Source organism: Parasteatoda tepidariorum, chromosome 3 (assembly GCF_982258835.1).
Source record: "Parasteatoda tepidariorum strain Cologne lab strain chromosome 3, Ptep-v5.0, whole genome shotgun sequence".
NCBI lineage: Eukaryota > Metazoa > Arthropoda > Arachnida > Araneae > Theridiidae > Parasteatoda > Parasteatoda tepidariorum.
In genome coordinates this window covers 105,555,868-105,579,154 of record NC_141757.1, presented here as the reverse complement: position 1 = coordinate 105,579,154, position 23,287 = coordinate 105,555,868, and the positions used below count along the sequence as shown (strand labels likewise).

At 30.0% G+C, this 23,287-nt stretch overlaps 1 protein-coding gene across 1 annotated transcript in view; it reads right to left on the bottom strand.

Annotated features, from left to right (window-relative positions):
- Positions 1-20,846, bottom strand: part of LOC147814130 (uncharacterized) — a 135,645-nt gene extending 114,799 nt beyond the window's left edge. The window contains exon 1 of the mRNA XM_087160216.1: positions 20,538-20,846. Coding sequence (XP_087016342.1) covers positions 20,538-20,846 — 309 coding nt within the window. The remainder of the gene's footprint in view (positions 1-20,537) is intronic.
- Positions 20,847-23,287: the final 2,441 nt, after the last annotated feature.

Here is a 23,287-nt window from a genome sequence, read left to right as displayed (position 1 = left end):
AGAGGGCAACTTTTTAATGTTATGTTGAAATATTTTTGGGAATGAAATTAGTTTAAACAGAGGAATTCATTTAGCTTATTACTTAAAATTAATTTATTAAAAAAAAAATTTTTTTGTTGTTGGTGGGATGGAGGAGGGGATTTTTAAAATTTTATTTATTGTAAACAAGTGACCATGAATTCGAATTTATGTTCTCATAAATAGCCGTATTTATAAATTTTGTACTTATAACTACAAATAAACGTCGATTATAAATGAGAAACTATAAAATGAACGAAGGCATAACTCACAAGAGAAAATAGCTCCTCAGTGTTGGTCTCTCTTTTTGACTCCACGCTAGCCTTTACTGCTACCCACTTTTATGTAAAAAAAGCCCTTAATTGGATTTTTTTTCGTATTTTAAGAAGTTGTTAGTTAAAGTCGACACAAACTATAAGTGGGAAAATAGCTTCCTATTAATGGATTTAAAGTATATTTCCCACGGTTTAATAAGGGTTAGATAAAATCGTCTCAAAGTTAGTTAATATTAATTTTTAACAGGGGCATGTAATTTTTTTCTCAATTTTATAAATTACCTACTTCTATCTATGAGACATTTGAAATAGAAAAAGATATTTTTCTTACTTCAAAATTGCGCAGATGCTGATTTTGCGAACGAAATCTGAAAGTTGAAGGTTTCATTGTTTTATTAATTGCTTTTTCATTCTTTTCCACTCGTGCAGTTCATTCTCGAATCATGACCAAATTTAAAACTAAGGAAAAATTTAATTCAAAAAAAAGAAGTGTGTTACGTTATCCTTGAAAAAAATATTATAGTAGTACACATGGGATACAGAGAAAATCTATTTTAAAAGTCTACTTCTATGAAAATTGAAAAAAAGGCTTATTACGTTATACGTGCCAGAAAATAGTGCCGTAGTACACATGAGATTCAAAAAACGTCCATTTTGAAAGCTTTTTTTGAACTAAGTCTATATTGAAAGTCTACTTCTTCTAAAATAAATAGAAGCTTACTACGTTATCCGTGCGAAAAATAATAGTATTGTAGAACATAGGATCGGAAGAAAGTCTATATTGAAAGTTGATTTTGACCAAATCCATTTTTAATGTCTACTTCTATTAAAAAAAGAAGCTTATTACGTTATTTGTGCAAAATAAATAATATCTCATAGTACATGAGAGATTGTTGTTCTAAAATAATAATTGTTTTTCCGAATCCTAAATGCTGTAATTTTTATAGGTTTCAATCACAGAGGAACTGTATAGAATTTTTAAAGTAAGGAGCATCCAAAATTTTCATGTTGAATAGTGTAGTAAGCGAAATTGTGGTTGACCACCTATTAACAACTTTTAAAAATAATTCAATAAATTGGAAAACTCATGAAATCAGTTCTCACAGTTCAATTAAATATATATATGTCAATTATAATTCAAGAAAGAAATATAATTGAAATATTTTGAACTTTTTACAATTTTTGTAGAATCGGATACCTGAAAGTGACGTAGTGTGGGTATCTCGATCCTGATTGGCTGTTGAAACGTGGCATTTGCTTACGTTAACAACTGCTCTTGACATCCAATTTCTAGTAAGCCAAGCCCGTCAAGTATCAATTCTCTTAAGTGACACATTTTATACTCTTACACAAAGATTTCAATTCCGTCACTTTATATTTCTAACTACAATAAAGCACATTAGCAAATAATAAATCTAAGTTCAGTGAAAGTTGTAGACGAGAAAGAATTATATTTCAACGAATTCAATGTGCGATTCAATGATGTATTTAATTAATTTTACTTTAATTAACATTTTAACTTAAATGGAAAAGCATAGCTCAACTTTACCTACCATACCACGCTATTTTATCTACAAATGATCAGCTGGGACGGGATAGCCCGGTTGATAGGGCACTGGGCCCATGTCCAAGAGTTCGTGGGTTCGATCCCAGCAGGTCGAAGACTCTCCGTGTAGTAAATGGTGACTAATGCACGTTAGATCTGTCGAGTCTCAAAGTCCTCCATGTTCCCATAGCAAATCATACCTCTGGTGGTACTGATCCAGCACTGTTAGAAATTTCTCGGAAACAAATAGTTATATAACAATTTATTGAATGGTTATTTTACCATATTTAATCAAAATAGTCAAATAACCATAAAAAAAATGGTAATCAAACTGTTAAGTTTGCGAAAAACTGTTTATTAACTGCTTTCACCTAAAACGGTTAACCAACCAGAATTTTATCGCTCCAACTGGAACCACCTAATGAAGCTACTTAGTTCTTTGCAACTGCGTACTATATCATAGCTGAGCAGGCTTATATGTCAATCTCATGACCGGTTGAACTAGTGTTCGAGTCCTAGTGTTGACAGCACAATATTTTCTCTATTCCCTGCAACAAATGAAGAATTTCCAATGTCCGGCGCTCTCCAATGCCTATTACCTTACGGAAATCCAAACGCCTAGTTAAATAATAATTTGTTTTTTGCGTTTTTGAAAAATGCTAGTTGCAAATGGTTAAAAAAAACTTATAGTTTTGTATTCATGGTTTTATAACCATACTTTTTGTAAATGGTTTCAAAATCATAAAGGAAAAAATGTTCTTTACCGTAAACTTTACGGTTAATCGGATGAAAAGACAGCTGCCAGTTATTTCACTTTAATTTTAGAATGAAAATTTTCGCAGTGAGGAATTTTCTTGTCTTCTGGATTGGTTCAAAATTACAAGGATACGGAGTTGAAAATTATGAGTCGTAAACCCAAAATTGGGTCGACTGTTCAACGACGGATATAAAAAACGATCAGCTGGGGCTGACGTCATGTGTCACAAGTGTGGGTATATGTGGTCTTCTTCTTCTTGAAGTGTAAGTACCCAATTATTAGTCGCCTAAAAAGAATGCGCAATGTTTTATTCGACAACATAAGTTAGACAAAGACTCAAAAAATCTAACTGTTCGCTTATTTATTTTCAAAATAAATGCGAAACAAATCTATTCATTTATTAATTTATTTTTTGTTCTCCTAACGCACTAAAGAATATAATTTATAATAATTTCTAGAATCATTATTTTTACGAATATTTTTACTAAACTAAGTATAATCTGGTTCAAAGTTTATGTGATTACGCGATGAAAAATTCTAATAATAATCAACTTGAAAAGAATGAAAGGTGACGAAGTAATTAGGGAAAAGATAAAAAGAAAGAAAACTAACCTAATTCTCGTTTCAAATAATGAGGGTTGAAGAGAAGGAATCATCGATTTTTCTTCACTGTCAGCAGGAAGTAAAGTTTAATGAAACAATTAAATTTTTCTCTCCTGTAACTTTCAAAAAAGATTTTTTTTTTGACTCACTGGTTTTGATTTAATTTTACTGTTTAAACAAATATATGTATATTATTCATAAGAGAAATACTATTCTGACAGAAAAAAATATGCTAGAGTATTCGGTGAAAATAAATAAATTTAATCTTAAAAATCCTACCCGAAAACTTTTAGAAAAATTGTAGTGTTTTATGATAGAACAAATAGAAACTTTTTTAAATTTAAAAAACCTCAACTACGGCTTCAAGCTTACGGCTTTAAGTGGAAAATGTAAACTTTCTGGGGAAAAAATGTCGTATGTTTGGAGAGACCATCCAGATAATTTTTTAAAAATTTAAAAATGTTTACTAAAGCTTAAAACGCTGGTTAAAGCTTTAAGCCTTAAAATAAAATTTTCCATAATTCTTTAATCCTTAAAATAAAACCTTTTGAAGTAAAATTGTAACATTCTTAGGTAGATTGCAGCTTTTGTAAGGCAGAAAACCTATAGTAAAACTACAGCTTGTATGCAGATTAAATCGTAATCAAAGCTGCAACTTGTCTAAACTTTTGCTATAAAGCTGGAACTATTTCTTTTACGTTAATCTAATCTGCACCTAATTTTTTTCAAATCGATTGACTCTTTGACTAATTTAACCTATTGTTTTTTTAAGCTAAGCTAAGGCCTCTATTTTAAATATAAGTTATAATTTTTCAGAAATTTTTTTTAAAGTTACAGAATTTTTTTACTTGTGTGTATTAGTATTAAGTATAAAAAAATATACATATATATCGAAATAATAAAATAAAACAGAAAATTTTCTGGATATTATGATAAATAAAAACAAAGTTATCATGAGCGATTAAGATATTTAGTGTTATTAATCAACAGAAAAAACTCTAGCATTACTATTTACAGACATTGCTAGAATTATTAATGGACAACAAAACAATAGGCATTCGAATCACAAGTAATTCAAAAAATATTCAATCACCTCAAATTACTAATCAGGAAATAATTAGCAATACATTCTTTGAAACTTTGAATAAAGCATGGTTCCCTAATAGATTAAAAATTCGTTGCTACTTTAATAAGATGGTAAGTTGAACTTTTGTTTCTTCCTGGTTGAATCATGGTATCGTATAATCAAGTTATATGTTCTAATTAGTTCAACATGGTATAGGGTTCAATTTAGTTTAACACGGTATAATTTAATTCACATTACTTCAACATGGCATGATATGGTTCAACTTAGCTTTATGTTAAGGCAGAGAAAAATTTACATTTAAGGAAAACTCTAACATAGTAAGACAAACACTTTTATAGCAAAAATTAGGCTTAATCTAAAGTAAAACTAGCACATATAAATTGGATAAAAATTAAACTCAAAAACAATAATATTAAATGCTTATTTTTATTGAAATTTTTATACTATTTTAAATAAAAAAGAAATAAGTATACGTTGAAAAGGAAATGTAATAAGTTCGTTTACAGTCCATAAACAAACCCTTTTTTGGAAATCAAGAATTTATTTTTAAAATTTTTTCTTGTCATTGAAACTCTTTATTTTTTAAAATTCCTCTGCTTAATATCTACAGATTAGCAAACAAACTTTGTTAAGGACTTGAAAAACAGCAAAGGAGTAAGAGCTTAAGAACTAAAGATGGTGTTTTATTTCACCTGAAAATTTTTTAAGCCTTTTGTTTAAAGAATTTGAACCAAATTATCTTCTGGTGCTGCGAATATTTTTTTAAAGCAGAGATTAAAAATAACGTTTATATATATATATATATATATATATATATATATATATATATATATATATATATATATATATATATATATATATATATATATATATATATATATATATATATATATATATATATATATATATATATATATATATATATATATATATATATATATATAAAAATTCCATAATAGCTGAAAATAACCAGAATACTTTTTTTCAAAATTAACTGCATTTAAACTAGATTTTGTCATTTTTGAAAGGGCAAAAACTTAGAATTAAAGACGTTCGAATTATCCAAGTTTGACTATATGTATATATATGGGGCAATCCATATAAAATTTACACCTATGATACAAAAATTATATAATTTATTTTTTTATTGCTCTTTATTGAAGATAAATCTACACGTATTTTTGCGTTTTTGCTTAAATTGCATATTTTTGACTATACGAATTTTTGAAAATTTCGCTTTTTCGAGCACACGACTTTGCAAGTTATTTTTTACCGTATTGCCATCCAACAACAAAAGTATTTAAATACACTTTCTTGAAGTGATTTTTCTCGAACTTTAAGAAAATCAACATTAAAATATAAAAATTTTTGTTCTTGACATAAAAAAATTCTTTTTTCGAAGAAGAAAAACTTTTTTTTTGCAATTTGGACATCTTTGATTTTTTTTATATTTCGACAGTGTGAAGTATAATCAATGATGATATTAATTCCAAATTTTTGGAATGGTAAGACACTTTGTTCGAAAGATATAAGCAAAACAGTGACGGCTCGCACGCCGCGCTCTAGTTTAGTAGGTAGCGGATGAGTTCGAGAACAGTCGAGCCATATTCTACATACATACGCGGAGTGATAAAAAATCAAAAATGTCCAAATTGCAAAAAAAAGTTGTTTTTTTTTTCAAAAAAATGAATTTTTTTATGTCAAAAACAAAAAATTTTATATTTTAATGTTGATTTTCTTAAAGTTTGAGAAAAATCACTTCAAGAAAGTGTATTTAAATACTTTTGTTGTTGGATGGCAATACGGTAAAAAATAACTTGCAAAGTCGTGTGCTCAAAAGAGCGAAATTTTCAAAAATTCGTATAGTCAAAAATATGCAATTTAAACAAAAACGCAAAAATACGTGTCGATTTATTTTCAATAAAAAACAATAAAAAAAGTAAATTATATCATTTTTGTATCATAGGTGAAAATTTTGTATGGATTGCCCCATATATATATATACATGCATAAATATGCGTACATATATATATATATATATAACAATTAATAATACAACTTTTCTAATCAACAATCATTTTCAATTAACCAGACTAGTTTAACTTTCTCGATGTTCCCATTGTTCTGATTGGAGGGCAGATACTTCATCATGTTAAGAGACTAATTAATTCTCTCAATCCAACAGAAAGAGATCCCATGCGAGACATTGCAATGCACATTTACGGATATAGATTCACAGCTCTCTAAATATAGTACAAATGTTACTCCAAAGGAATCAAGAACCATAATAGGTTCGTAATTAACCTGAATGTTACACTGCAAATACTCTACTAGATACACACACTTTGTGTTGATAGTTTATCCTCTATAGTGGCGGATTATCTATTCTTATGCCAAGATAATCCTCATTTTGCCTCGTCCATTAAGAATTCCAAGAAAGGAAGTTAGCTTTTAGTCGCTTTTGTTTTCCGGGATTTTTCTTATCCGTCTTAGAAGTGTCTCGTTTGGTCTTTATTTTCATTTCGTGAAGTTATTATAAAATTGCTTTATTTTCGAGTTTTCTTTTTTTTAAATCATCGCAAAAATCAATAAATTTGTTTAAATTTTTCAGTTGTGATAGTTTTCAATCTGTATCCGTAATTCAATTATGAAAAAAATGCCGACCAGGTAGCCGAGTGGTTAGCGTGCCTGACTGCAGAGTGGATGGTTGGGGGTTCGAATCCCGCTCAGGGCATGGATGTTTCCTTCTCTCTCTCTCTCTCTCTGTGTGTTCTATGTCCTTCCTCTTCAGTATTCAAAAAAGTATACAAAAACTAGACGTTAAGAACGTATCCAATGAGCGAGCAAAGCGAGCATTGATTGCGAAGCAATCCGAAATGAACTGTGAAAGCAGTTCCGGGGGTTGGCGAGCGCCAGCGAGCAGGGGGCGAAGCCTCCTAGTAATAAATTAAATAATGGTGGAAAATTGACATCAGTGCTAGTAAAAATAGCTTTTTTAATGTATCACTTCATCTTTACAGGTGTAGTGGCAAAATAGTAACATACAAATATATTTGCTTTAAAAAATAACAAATTATGTTGGCCACAAGCTTATTGAAGAAACATAGCTGGGTTTTTTTATTTATTATTATCGCCTATAAAATTTGCTACGATCCATACAAGTTTGGCATGCTTTGGCAAGCTGGAAGCGGCGGCAAGTTGGGTTCCAGCATGATGTTTTTAGGTAGGTCTCTTTTTCAACTTTCCCATTTTTTATTATTAACTCTATTTTTGTTATTACATACCTCTACTTTTATAGACAACTCTATTTCTGTTATTACTATTTTTGGATTTGATGTGCATTTTTCGAGATCTTTCCATTTCAAACTATTTGTATCTCATTTTCATCTAGCGTGTACAGCAAAATCAGTTAGAAAAATGCATAAGCCCGTTAGTCAATGAGGGGTACTTTTTCCTGGAAAATTAAAATTTACAATGAAAATAAAATAAAAAACGCTATTTTCTGTTTAAGATTTTGAAGTTCCCTTCTGCCTTAACCAAGAGAAAAGAAGTGGAGTCTTAAGTTCGGTATTATCTTTCGAAAATATTTTATAAGTTTATTCTTTTGTGTTGTTGTTTTCAATTGCGTACTTGCACTTGAAGTACTTGCGTACTTGCAAGATGAAGAAGACCTCCCATACCCACACATGTGACTTATGACGTCAGCGCCAGATAATCTTTATCATCAAAATGGCGTATTAAAGTTGATCTAAGTTTCTTTACATAAGTTAGAATGTTAATTAACTTAACACAGAGCTGTATCACACATCGAATTAGTTGAAATAAAATTCTTTCTTGTCTACTTATTTTCTTAACTTAGATCTTTTATTTGTTTATGCATTTTGTTGCAACCATGATATATTTTTGTTTTGTGTACCTGGCAACTTCGATGCATAATTAGTTTGTTTCTGTTCCACGTGGCTTCGTGCTTGTCTCTGTGTAAATATATAGAGAAATTATTGAAATATTTGCGAACGAATATTTATGAAAGAATTTAGAATGTGTCACTTAAGAGAATTGATACTTGATGGGCTTGTCTTACTCGAAGTAAAATGGAAAGAACAGCTGCTAACGTAAACAAATGCCACGTTTCAACAACCAATCAGGATCGAGAAACCGGCACTACTTCACTTGCAGGTATCCCATTGATATTTCGAGAGATTTTTGACCCATTCCATACTTTTTGGACTCCCTCTTCCTTACTTATAGTTTAAAAAATACTCAAATACAAATAGTAGATAACTGTTAATCACTCTTTCTAGCAACTTTTATTAACAATTACCATTGTAATCATGATTAAAAGAAATCATAATTTGCCATTATGATAATAATCATGACAAAAAGAAATTCCGTGATAATTTGTGTCAAGGTATTCTTACTCAGTTAAAAGTCTTTAAGAAAAATGTATTGGTCATTCTGTTGCAATTTAGAACTTAAGTTATTTTTGTATGCGATCCGGGAATAGGCCGAATTCTTCTTAGTCACACTATCTGGCCGCCCAGTTCACACTGAGTCATATATTAATATCATTTTGGTTCTTTTATATCGTTGAATTATTATTAGGCCTGTACAAGACAGGAGAGGTTTTTAACTAGTTTCTGATACCAGTTCATTAGCTTTGCCTTTCCGCCACTTTTTGATCCCCATTCTCCTGCTGAAAGAGGAAAAAGAATTTCCCGTAATATTGCTATAGAGTTGGGATAGCAAGAATGACCAGTATGTCCTCATATATCTCAGAGTTCATGTTTCCACCCACTGGCCAAACTATAATGCATATCCACTCCTTGATGAGTATGTAGATACTATTTTATTTTATAGCCGTCGTTGAACAGCCGACCCAATTTTTATGGGTTTACGACTACTAATGTTCAATTCCGTAGCCTTGTAATTTTGCACCCAATCCAGAAGACAAGGGAACTCTTATATCGAGTATTGGGAGTAATTTGCCTTCGTGGAGGTTTTTTTTGATGGAGCTAACCCGCATTTGCGTTACATGGAGAGGAAGACCACAAGAACCTCCCACGGTAAGCCTAACGGCAAGGGGACTCTAACCCATGATCCGTCTACCACTGAGGATATTTCACTTCAGCACTGTGGTCAGTGCAAGCCGGATGAGGAATTCGTATCGACCAGCCATCACCGGGATCGAGCCCTGGTTCACCTCATTTAAAGGCGAACGCTCTATTCCCTGAGTCATAGCTCTGTAGATACTATTGACCGATAGCCAGCAGTACGCATCACTTAACACAAAAATAACTAAATAAATAATTAATTAATTGAAAATAAATTCCTATTAATTGTACAGTCTTGGTTATCTCTTAATGCCTCCTCAACGCAAAGTTTAGCATCTTGGTCCAAAAATAGACTTACTAAGTTTCAGCTATTTTTTGGTTTTATGTTTCATTCAATTAAAAAAGAACAAAACGAAGCATGGTTTAAATTAATTGAAAATAAATTTCCATTCTTATCAGTTTTTGAAAACAACTTGTTCGAACTTTTATAAATCTATGGAGGATTAAGAAATAAGTGGTAATAACAACTGCGAAAACTTTACTCAAATAAGATAAAAATAATCCCAGAAATTGAATCGGTAGAATTATTCCACCTTCTTAAACGCATTATATGATGATTCCTCGTATTTAAACTCCTTATCTATGGAACATTAAATTGATTTTTCTTATTCTCTATGCCCGATGTATCACAGATACAAATGTAATAAAAATAAGCTTCTGTTTATTGAATATCCCATACGCAATATTTGAAATTAAATAAATATTACTATCAGAAATTGAATTGGGATTCATATCTTGTTTAAACAAAACCAGTGAATGCATAAAATGATTGAATGGGAATATACTAATCTCTAAATGTATATCCCTTTTGTTCTTTTTCAAAAATGTATCCATTTGAGTGTTATTTTATGCATCTGAAATTGATTTAATGAAATTCTACTAAATTTGATCTGAAGAATTTTGTCTGCAGAGTCTAAATTTTATTGTGGATAATTTAGTTAAATATTTACTTTAGTATACATTCATTTATTTATTTTTTTATATTACTTTTCTTTAATTTTGTTGACATTTTATTTTTTGTATAAACTATTTATTATTTTCAAATTTTAATTTCAGCTACTCGGATGTAAACAATGTCACAATGCTTTTGGAAGAGTGAATAATAAAATTACTTGCTGTTATTCATTTTTAATTTTTCAGTTTTTCTATTCAATATTTGGTAAAGTTTCATATTAGAGTAATTGTCTGTATTCAAATAAAAATATTATTCTATAGTTAAACATTTTATTTTATTTTTTTAATATTTATTTGCATCAAGTTATTTTTTCATATCAGCATTTAAAAAAAAACTTGTTTCACACCATATTAAGAAAAAAGATTTTTGTTGTAAATAAATTGAATATATAATAAGATTTCATATCATTTATTTAATTAGTTCATAAAATTCTGAGTATCATTTGTACTTAAAATTAAACTTTTATTTTATAAATATATTTTACAATTCGAGAAATTATTTATCAAAATTACAAAGGAAAATACTGAAAAAGAATTAATCCTATATCTTTAAATTCTTTCGCGCCACTTAAAAAATTTTGTAGAGACCTACTAAAGACATGGTTTTTATATCGCGATTTTATTACAGAAAATTTTTGATTTTTTCTTATTTTAATGAAATGACTTATATTAGAAAAGAAATTATTTTTATCACTGGAACAAGATGAAATCGCAAGATGAAATTACAATGGAGTGTAACCAAATAACTTTTATTTGGAAAAAATAAAATTTTTTTAAAGCTGTTGAAAAAAATAAATAATGATATTTTCAATAAAATTAGGATATATGGCTGTATGATGGAGACAGTTTTACCAGGGGAGCATGATAAAATTGCTTTTATATAGGAAACATCCTTCTGTTTCCCTGATAAAAATAATCAGGATGATGGAATTTTTTTATCAAAGAAATATGATGGAATAACTTTTATTGGAGAAACATGAGGAAATTACTTTTATCAAACTAGATGGAACTGCATTTATAAAAAAAAAACACCATTTATTTTTGCAGTTAATATAATTTCAAAAATATGTGTGTCCTAGTATGAATTCAATAGAGTTTGGAATCTCAAAAAAATGCATTATCTATGGTTCCAATATTTCCTCTAACAACAGTCCCTGACTTATTTTTTTAACTATTCTTTAATAAAAGCATTAGAATAACCACGAATTCAAGATACTATTATATAATTTTATTTGCTTATACAAGATTGTATATAAACTAATTTTTTTCTCAATATGACGCGGTCTGCATTCCTTTCATGTTATAGCAAAAAATTTTCCACTATCATCTTTATCCACTACGAGATCAGCACGAAATCGAATATATTTTTTCCTATAATCATCCCGTTCAACTCATTTAACCATTCTTTTCAGAGAAAATAGCTTCTGTTCATGGATAAGAATATATTTCCAGAAAAATCACACTTTTCTGGGATCGAATGGGTGGGAATGACAAAAACGGATTTCGTTAAAATTTTCCGTAACTTAGTATTCTCTATCTGAAATGCAGTCACACAACTCTTCAATTCACTAAATATCTAATTTATTCCACACCACACGTTCGATAAATCTTCGTTTAGTTGTTCAATTGTCTGGTTCTCAATACCCCTTTTTTTCCTACTGTTTTTTTCTTCTTCCGTATCCAACGAGATTAACGTTTTTGTTACTCAGTTTTCATCTATTCAAACTTCTCCGTTATCGATTCCGTCACCTTCTATTTCAAAATATATAATTAATTACGTGGCTGTTTTTTAAGTTAGGGCTGTTTTGTTGTATACACTAATAGGTGACGCTTGCGTCGCAACGAGTGCTTGTGTCGTGTCCCGGCATTCCTTGGGAACAACAGTGCTCAGTTGCAGGTGAACTGTACAGTCAATTCTGTCTTTAAATTGCTCAAATTTAACAAATCGCCCGCCACGCACGAGATACGATCAGTGATGCGTTTTTAGTCGGTAAAAAACATGTCTGCTGTGTACATTCACTGACAGATTTGTGAAGCAGCAAAATTCTCTGTCATGCTGACAGGGAATTTTGCTACTCTATGACAATGGCTCTCTCTGTAGCTCAGATCCCAGATTTAGTGGACTCTTTTGGTTGGGAAGTGTTAGACTGTCCCTCTGTACACTCCAGATCTTGCTCTCAGTGATTTTCATCTTTTCTGATATTTCAAACATCATTTTGGAGGCAATCACTACAACGATGACAAATACGTGAAAACGGCCATGATGTTTTGGTTAACGGAGCAGGCGGCAAGTTTGTATTAAGAGATTATTCTGAATCTAGTTGTAAGATCTCAGCTAAAAATAAACTGTAGTTTTTTTTTACTCTTTGCAGAATTGAAAAAGTTTTAAAGTTATTCTACAGTCAACTGTTGATTTTCTGTAGTGCAATCTGAACTGTAAAAATACTTCAGTTACTTTGCAAATGATGTGAAGTATTTTCTCAGTAATTTATTTCCGAAAATATTTAGCTATTGTCTTCAAAATTACTTTAGTTAATGTAAATTAGCTTTAAAATCATAAATTAAAAAAAACAAACAATGAATCTTTAAATTCGTAGTTTTACTGCAGTAAATTTGAAGTAATTATACAGTCATTGTTTCAGAAGTATTTTTTTCTGATGTGTCTCCAGAAAACCTGCAGTGCAGGTAATTATGCAGGTTATTGCAGGAAAAAACTGCCGGTATTGTTGTAAAATTGAGACTGAGAGAGTTGGCAATCAAATAGATTTTGATATCTTGAATCTTGATTTTCTCATTAAAAGATCTTCAAATTCTTATAACGTTTTGTTTATTTCTGTTTTTCACTATATATTAATTTCAGACTATAAATTTCTTATGTTTAGATAAAATTCTTAAATATATATATAAAGGGCAGATATAACGTACACAGTCAATATTTATGAAAGAAAATGTACGCATTTGAAAATAGTGGCAATTATTTTATAATTTAGAAGCGTCGAAAATCCTTTAAGTATGATTTTTACACAATTTAATTATTTTAAAATATGCTTAAAATTAGGTACTTGAATATTTTTGTATTTTAGTAATTTTATTACTAATTTTATTTTTTTTTTAAATTTAATATTTATTTATTAATTTTGACTTAAAAAGTTGCTTTTACACAAAGTCATGGTGAAAACAATATTAGAGTAAAATGTAAGTAGTTGGTATTAATTAGTTGTTTTTGTGCGAATTCACACTAAACTAGAACTATTTCAGAACTAAAATTATACTTATCATTTTGTCTAATCAAAATAATTTTTTAATTTGAGTTTTAAACAAATTTATATCTAAAGACTTTACACAATTGTAATTGAAAATCGACATTTCACAGTAGATTGTTTAGTTCCAAACTTCTCTTTCAAATATTTATTAATTTCAGGCTGTTTCTAAAATTTTAAAATTATCTAATAAATTTAGATAATTTAAAACAATATACCTACTTTATTGCTTTAAAATAAACTCTTTCTTGAATTAAACAAGTAACTTTGCTTGAAAAAATATTGCTTATAGTACTTTCAATTGAACATAAATGTGCATAAGATTTAAAGAACTGCTTGTTTTTTAAAATCGGTTCTAAATATTTGAAAAAAAGAATGATAAATCCAGGTGCTAAGGCAAAAAATGCAAATCTATATTGTTCGTAATTTCTGATAAAAAATTGTTAAATAATAATTCATTTAATTGTTATTTTATCGTATTCAACCAAAAAAAAGTCAAATACGTATGATTAGTGTTTAAATGAACTTAGTAACTATGTTGAAAAAAAAAGAAACGTGCTTAAAGTCTCAACATAAATTTGCTTTTTGAAATTTTTTTCTTCGTTTAGTTTTTATTTTCTTGCTGCCCTTACTGAAAAAAAAACCCTCGTATTGAAATTTTTTTAACTTTATACCGAGAGGCCCATAACTACCCTTTTCAATATAGGTTTTTTTTTAAATCTTTGTCAAAATTCGGAAAATAATATACTCATCTCCGTCTAAAAATACATGTCGTAGGTTTACAGGGAAAATCCAACACTTTTGAAATTTTGTTGATATTTTGCAAAATGTTTGGAATAGTTACCAGTGTTTTCTTTTCAGCCTACAGGTAATCTTAGACCCATTACAATCAGCTCATATGCATTTAGACTAACTAAATTTGTTAGAAATATTATTATAAAATGCTTAGTCTTATTACTATAAGAATGCGCGAAATAAATCCTTCTTACTACGCAATAAAAGAAGAATATTCTTGCATGCGAAATATCAGTAGGTTTCTTTTCTTTTTTCAGTAATCACAGCTATCTGTTGAAGAAATTTGTAATAAATTTCAATTAATTGTTTGAAAAAAAATCTTAGTCAACACAAAATAATGTAAACGTAGCTTTTTCGTAAATACTTTCTTTTTTCATTTAATGGAATACCTGCAAGTGACGTAGTATGGGTATCGCGCTTCTGATTGGTTGCTGAAACGTGTCATTTGTTTACGTCAGTAAATGTTTTTTTCATTCTATTATCGAGTAAACCAAGCTCTTTAAGTATCAATTTTCTCAATTGACACATTCTATATTCTTGAAAAATTCTAGTGAAAAAATCTTCATTCTTTCACAGTGATTCTTTCTCAAATATTTCCATTCTTTCACTATATATTTCTTACTTAACACAAAGATAGGCACAAAGCCATGTAGAGCATAAACAAACTAATTGTGCATTGAAGTTTCCAGATACACAAAACAAAAATACATCACGGTTGCAATAAAATATGTAAGCAAATAATAAATCTAGGTTAAGTAAAAGACAAAGACGAGGATGACGAGAGACGATATTTTAGAAATTTCAATTTGAATACGGAGATGTATTTAATTTAACTTACATTCCAATTAATAACTTACATTCCAACATTTAATTAACATTCCAAGTTATGTGGAGAAACTTAGTTGTAAGTCATAGGTCACATGTGTGAGTATACGTTATCTTCTTCCTCTTGAAGTGCAAGTATCCAATTGAATTTTCAAATTGGCATAAATATTAGAGACAATAATCATGAGCAGCTCGAGAAAGTAAAAAATTAGCATAAATTAATTGCGGTACATTCAATTTACAGTTATATGTGTTACTTAAATTTTGCTTTTATTTGTTGACAATAATTCTCTGTATTTATTAGTTTAACTATTCTCAAATTGTAAACAGTTCTTTTTCTTATTTCTGCTATAAATGATTTATAATTAATTTCAAAAATAACAGTTTTTCTATAGTTCAGGCATCAGTTTTTTTTTTCAGAGTGAAAAACACTGAACAACCCTAATAACTTTTGACCTCATGGTCTGATTTTAACGCACTAGGCTTCAATCTCGATGGTTCACTTCTAATCTTGCACTCGTTGTCACTTCTAATATGCCACATCGTTAGTGCAGGCGATATTTTAAATAACGAAATCAGACACAAAATGAAGTTTCTACGAATAAACAAACCTTCCATAAATAAACAGTAAATGACTTATGATTTTTGTTTTCATAATAGTTGAAAACAATTTGAGATGTAGAGTATACAAATTTCTACATCATTTTGAAGAATGTAAATTTATAAAGCAAAATTTGAGCACGCGGTGGTCTAATTCTTAACAAAAATTCATTTTTTCAAAAAAAATCACTTTTTTTTTTTGAAAAAAAAAAACTTTTTTAAAATTTAATTTCGCTTGAATTTTGTATTCTGCTTCATAAAACTTTTAAATGTAAAAATTGCATACATTACAACTTAAAATTACTGTCAAAAACTTTGGACCATATTCTTGTCCTAATTATTGGGACCATATTTTCTAGATAGCGGCTACCCACCCCCTACATTTTGAGGGCAAGAAATCTCAATTCGTCGGAAAAAAAGAAGTTTACTCAGAGAAAGTACGTTTTTGTGTTTGATTTTGTAACGTGAAATATCGTCTGCATTAATTAATTAGCCTATTTGAAGTCACAACCATGAATCATTCAGTTTGAATCCAAATTCGTGAAAATCTGATCATTTTGGATCAAAAGTTATTGCGAGTGTTCCGTGCTTTCTTTTCTTTTCGCTTAGTAGGGGAGAGTTGGATAAAACGGGATAGTCGGACAAAACGGGATACGTCGCCTAGTGACCAGTCTATTGCAGCTATCTAGTGGACAACGACAGAAACGTGTTATTCGACCGTGATTATATCATTCTCGGTGCGTCCCGCCTCGAGATCACTATTTGATAGAAAGTTATAAGTCTCAGAACTTTTTTACTCCATTTTTTTGCCATTTTCTACATTTACGTGCCTTGTGTTTTACATTGTACTGCCTACATATAAGGGAATAAAATTCCGGCGAGTATTAAATTTAATTAACCACTTATTTACCAATATTTTTATGTGCAGTCTATCTAATTTTCTTTTCACATTTAGGCGGCAGCTATGTTTGTTTCAAAAAGTGTCGGAGTCGGACAAAACGGGACACTTGTGAGTTGGATAAAACGGGATAGAGTTTTTCATGTCCCGTTTTATCCACCTATTTATTTGTTGGATTATTACATTTTAAAATAGTCATATATTAATGTAGGCCTAGTCTTTTTAAACAACTTATTTATATTAGCTATATATATATTTGAAAATTTAGTCTCTTTATATAGTAATGCAAAATTTGTTTATTAACGTTCATTATTAAGCATTTTATTTTCGACTCTAGAATTTCACATCTTTCTTTAGAACTAATTGTAATGTATTTGACGTTGTAATGATTGATGTTGTGATGAAGACTTTAGCTTTTTTATATATAAACAATATTATTTATATATTTGCATTATTTATTATTTTATATTTATATATTTGCAAAAAATTAAGCATTGTAAACCCTATCCCGTTTTATCCAACCCAGGTATGCTGAAACGGGATAGGTAAGAGTTTGGAAATGAATTTTTTTATCTATTTCACAGTCATTAAAATTAGTTTAAAATATGTTTTTTGTGTGCTTCAATAAATGTTGTAACTACAAAAAAAAATAATGTATTGTTTTCCTTAACAGATATTCCGTAGTAAATAAAAACAATAATGGTATCCCGTTTTATCCAACTCTCCCCTACAATTAAAATTTGGATAAAGTAATGATTAGAATTCTTATTTCGACTATTTTTAGAAGGTTGTAAGTAATCTATATACATATTTACTATAATTAATCTTTGACTGTTTTCGAAATTCATTAACATTCACAGATGTCCACGCAGATATAGGTTTTTTTCTAAAGTCAGAAAACAATTATAAGATGAAAGATTTCAGGAAAAAAACTAAATTGAAGAAAAATAATAAATGACTTTTCTTCATTAGAAATGATAAAATATCGTTTTCTTAAAAAATAAGATGAAAATGAATTTTTTGAACTTCTTTTTATTTATCATAGTCTGATAAAGCGCATGTTTAGCACAAACTGACATTGCGATTTAGAATTCAACTTAATGTGTGCTTAAAAACAACAAAATTTCTTAAAGCAAAGTAAAATAAAAAAAGAAAAAAAATTCCTTCCTAAGAACACTTAAAAAAGCTGTAATTTAATTTTCGTCTGAGAAAAGTATCTAGTGAAAAATATCTGGAGAAAAGGGGTGAAAATGTTTTTACACATTTCGTATTTCTTTAGTGTACTTTAGAAGTTCGTTTTCCCTAGTGGGGGAAAGTTATTTTTCCCTTGCGAGAAAAACAGCAAACCCTTCCCTTTATAAATATAGGTGTTCTAATGTTTTTGCTACTTCTAAAACATGTTTTATTCATTTTAGTTTGCCATTTTGAATTTTTTATTCCATTCTTTTTGGAAACTAAATCGTTAAGCTGGGTAAAAGAGAAGTAACAGAAATATCTATCGCATTACTTCAAATCGATCATATAAAATATTTTCAAATGTATTCTTACTTGCTGCATTTTATAAAAATGCTTGCAAAATTTATGAATACTATTTGTTTAATCTGTTTTGTAATTGATTTTAAAAGCTAAACGGTTTTCAGTTCCCCCACAAAAGGCAATTATTCTCAATTACAAAGTAGCTTTTTAAAACACTGCTCTATAACGCCAATACAACTCATTTTCCAATATTTCGTTTTGCCAAAGTCACAGTAGCGCATCCTGGTAATTAGGAAATGTCTAGTTGATGTTAAAAGATAAAATTCCAAAGAGCATACACTCTGCAATTTAATGTCTTTGAGATCTTTTCTTATTCTTGTTATTTTTATTTATTTCTGTTTTCTGTTTATTATAAATTATATAAACAGAAAAAATAAACATTATTATTGATAATTAATCAAAAAGAAATCGTGAAATAATTTTAAGCAAAAAAATTTTCTGTGCTTATCTTCTATTAGCTTAAAAGAATAAATGGCGCATGCGAAGCAAATAAACATGTGCAGTGCGTCAAAAAAAAAAAAAAAAAAAAAAAAAAAAAAAAAAAAAAAAAACGGACCATCCTGAATAATTTTTGTTCAATTGTTCGGAAATTCACGTTATGGGACTCAATTTTAATGGTTCCCAAAAGGTGCCTTCAAAAGTGCTCAATTATTCGTGCAGACGATATTTTAGGAGTACGAAGGTTTATAAAGATTTTAAGGTATAAACTTTAATATGTCATTTTGCTGATAAAGATTAGCTGACGTCATAGTGTGGGTATGGGAGTTCTTCTTGATCTTGAAGTACAAGTACCCAAATATGAGGTTTATCTTTTACTTATTAAAATTGATTCTGAAAATTTATTACCCTGGTTAATAATGCTTATTTGGATAGCTTTTACCTTTCCAGCCTTGGCAATCAGAATTATCCCTTTGTGCCGAGTGTAATAAGTAATGTATAACAAGTTTCTGTGTTATAATTTCCCGCAAAGGATTTCTACATCTCCTCAAAACAAATACAGTAAAACAGCCAGCCAAGAAAGACCAACTCAGTGTGGCGACCAACTCAATTTATGACCACATTTTGGAGGCACTGAATTTTTTCCATAGACTTTGTGCTAAAGAATACCTTTCGGAGAGACCATTAAAACCTCTCCCAGGGACCGGGAAAACATCTGCACCAAATGCCGAAAAGTTCAAATAAAGAAACAAGAAAAAAATATAAAAACAAAAAAATTAACGAAACAAATAAGTAGATGTATACAAAATCTTTGTGTGGGTCTCTTAATTAAAGAGATCTTCTTGACGAAACAACCTCATGTTGCAGTCAGAGTGTACTAAAAACTATCAATGATTTACTTTTAAAGTTGAAAGTCAAATTAGATAAAAGAGTTATACTCGACCATGCATCTCAAATTAAAAAAACCTCTTCTCCCCTTTAAATCTAACTAATTTTTAGGATATGAAATTAAATAAAAACTTAAGCAAAAAACACAATTGCTTATTTATTTAAAATAGCTTTATCATTCATTATTGGTAAATTTGTTTTTAGGCATTATATCAGTAACTACGCCTATAGATGTGGCATTTCCGCACCCAAAAGGAAATGACGCTGACTGAAATTAAAATCGTATGTGAAAAATCATGCACATTCGATAACAGTTTTGAAGTCACTGGATTTAAACTCTAAGAATGACCAACCTCCATCAATAATTATTTTATACACATTGTTGTAAGAAATTAAGAGAATTTGCAGACTTGGTCGATTATTTCTAGAAATACTGGACCGATTTTAATGAAATTTGATTTCCACATACATTTGTACAATACAAAACAAATAACAATTCAACAATTGTAATACACAAGCATGATTGCGATTAACTCTCGTTGGAGTCAGAAGGTGCGAAACAGTGGTTGCAGAATAAACAAAAAAATAGATTAATAGGGGTATGGTCCCCTCTTTTATATATACAGGCCTTGCAGCGTCATTTCATACTTGAAAAAAAAGCAGCTTATCATTTCCTGTGGAAATTGGTCCCACTCGTTCAGCAACACTGTTTTCATTCCCTGGATGGTTCTCGAAGGGGGGTAGCGAATTGCAATTGCCCTCCCCATAGCTTACCAGATATGCTCTATAGGGTTGAGGTCTGGAGATCTAGCTGGCCATCCGGCGAATATCCTTCCTCTCTAGGAATTCGTCAACCAGATGTGGCCTCGCGTTATCGTCCACTAAAATGAACCCGGTGACAACTGCACCCCTGAAAAAGTGAAAACATAGTTCTCCAAGATCTCACACTAGTCACAGAGCCTCTTTCAAAGACATGGAGAGGTATGCGGCCATCCAACATGATTCTTGCCCGGACCATTAAACCTGCTTCGCCACAATGGTCGATTTCACGGACATTGAAAGGTAGGTAGTGGGTCCCTGGCTCTCTCCATATGAACGTTCGGTGAGAGTCGGTGTTTAGGCAGAACAGGGCTTTAGTCCCTCTGTTACGCCTCGCTATAATGGACAAATGGGGATATCCTCTGGCCGTCGTGGCTCTTGGATGACTTGCCCAGGCTTTCTCTCGATGGATACGATATCCTGGAACTCTTTCCATAAGTTACACACGACACTGGGCGTTAAATTGAACTCTTTACAAATCTGGACCTGAGATTGGCCTGCTTCTAGCCTCCCTATAATTCGCCACCTCATTCCATCATCTAAACGTTGGTGGTTACTCGTTTTTACTGTTACAATTTGAATTTGATCAATTGCTGCAAAATAACACCAAGAAATTTGCCGAGGTGTGCTAGCGAACGAAATGCGTCTTAACTTACGCTCACTTATAAAGCCCGTTTCTCTACTGGTTCCACCGACACACACGTCTACGCTTACGTATTTGATGCACAAGATTTGCATTTTTGTCTAGAAGCAGTGATTTTACGTTCATTTCAGTTCCTTTCATGAAATTCGATAAAATATATGCAAATTCTCTTATTTCACCAGTGTAGTTGAACGGAGAGTGGTCGCTCCCGAGAGGTTTCACTGTACTTAGTCTTGAAAACAATCAACTGTTATAGCATGCTTTTTTTTTTTTAAAAAAAAACTGATTAATCTGATTTTTTAAGACTCTCATAACTTTTTATCTGTGATTATAGTGCTTAAAATGATCTATTTGATAAAGTTGATCTAGTCGAAAAATGTGTGAACATGAAAAATCTAGAACAACACCCATTTTTCCAATGAGTAAAAATAAAAACAAATGAAAAAGAAAAACGAATTGAGAATGCAAAAAATTGATAAACAAATTAATGATAAATAAATTAAATTTTAAAAAATAAACACAAATTAACCATGAAATAGTTAACTACTTTTTCTAACCTACACTATATCTGTAAAAATTAGTGCGTTCTTATATTGTATTAACCTTAATAAAGAAGGATATGTCAAAAAATTATGTAATAAATACAAAAATTTAGTATTTTATTTTTAGAAATTTATTCATATTGGTTATAGTTACTTATCCCCTGCAGGAAAAAAGCATTTTTTTTAACTATTTAGAACTGTACACGCGGGAAAAATTTTCGGAAGTCGTTTGAATCCTCGCGCTAATAACAAGAACACACATAACTAGAAAAGAATCTTCTTTTTCTTCAATTTATTTGAACAAAAGAATTTTTTTTATTCGCGAAAGAGAAGTGACTAAAGTAAAAAATTGCGTTCTGAGAAAAAGTTCAAGATCTTCCCATCTTATAGTTTTTGAATATAAAAGAATCTAAAGTTTTTTGCACGAGTATATATTTTGATATTTTTTCAATTTGTTAGACTTAACAGAATTAAGCAGTTTACTCATTAGAAACAGATATAGTCGCACTATTTATATGTAACACGTATTTTACATTCAAGTGTCCAATATCAATGTTGCATCTATATTTAGAGGAAAATAATCTCTTACAAAATGAAACACGACTCAAAATAATTTTGTACATAGCTCCTTATGATACGAATAAAAAAAAAAAAAACACTGAAGCTGATTCAATAAATCAAGTCTTATTTTTAAAATATTCGACACCTAAAATCATTTTGTTAAAAGATTATGCTAAAATTCATAACAATAGAAAATATTTACTGCTAATTCTACTGACCAGCACATGTTAGTATAAATGAGTTTTAAAACCATAAAAAAAGATAGGGAAATAATGAGCATCAAAAATACGGTAGCGATTGCAGCGCCTTTTCCTAAGTTTATAAATGATGGTAAGAGAGTGCAGCACAAATTGCATATGGGCGATTAACATGTTCGCATTGAGAGTTTAAAGTAACTACACAGTACTAAGATAGTTGTTGTCGTCGTAAGTCATTAAACCAAAGGGCATGATTGTTCTTGTTTTCCAGTGGCGCCATCTATGGCCAAGGTTTCGATTTCTGCTACACGTATACGTCACTCTAGTTTTATAGGGCGCAAAGATTTCAATTCTTTCACTATATATTTACACAAAGACTTAACACAAACACAGGCATGAAGCCATGTAGGACATAAACTAACGAATTATGCATCGTAGTTGCCAAGTACAGAAAACAAAAATATATCACGGTTACAAACAAAATACATAAATAAATAATAAATTTAAGTTTAGTAAAAGAAATAGACGAGAAAGAATTATTTTTCAACAAATTCAATGTGCGATGCGCTGTATTTAATGAACTTCACGTTAACTATAATTCTAACTTATGTGGGGAAACTGAGCTGAACTTTAACACGACATTTTGCTGATAAACGATCAACTGGATCTGACATCATAGGTCTCGTGTGTCGGTATCTGTGATCTTCTTCTTTTTGAAGTGCAAGTATTCAATTCTCATCTTTCATATTTTACTTGAAAATGCTGGGCATGCTGTAAAATGTCTGTTCAGAGAAAACGTATAGCAGAAGTAAACATAAAGGTTTGCTGTTTATCACCAACCTTACTTGCTTCTTGTAGTTCTTCACTGAATTAGTGTTTACTTTCGCATTTACTACTAGTAAGATTTTGCTATAACCTTTGTCTCTAATCATAC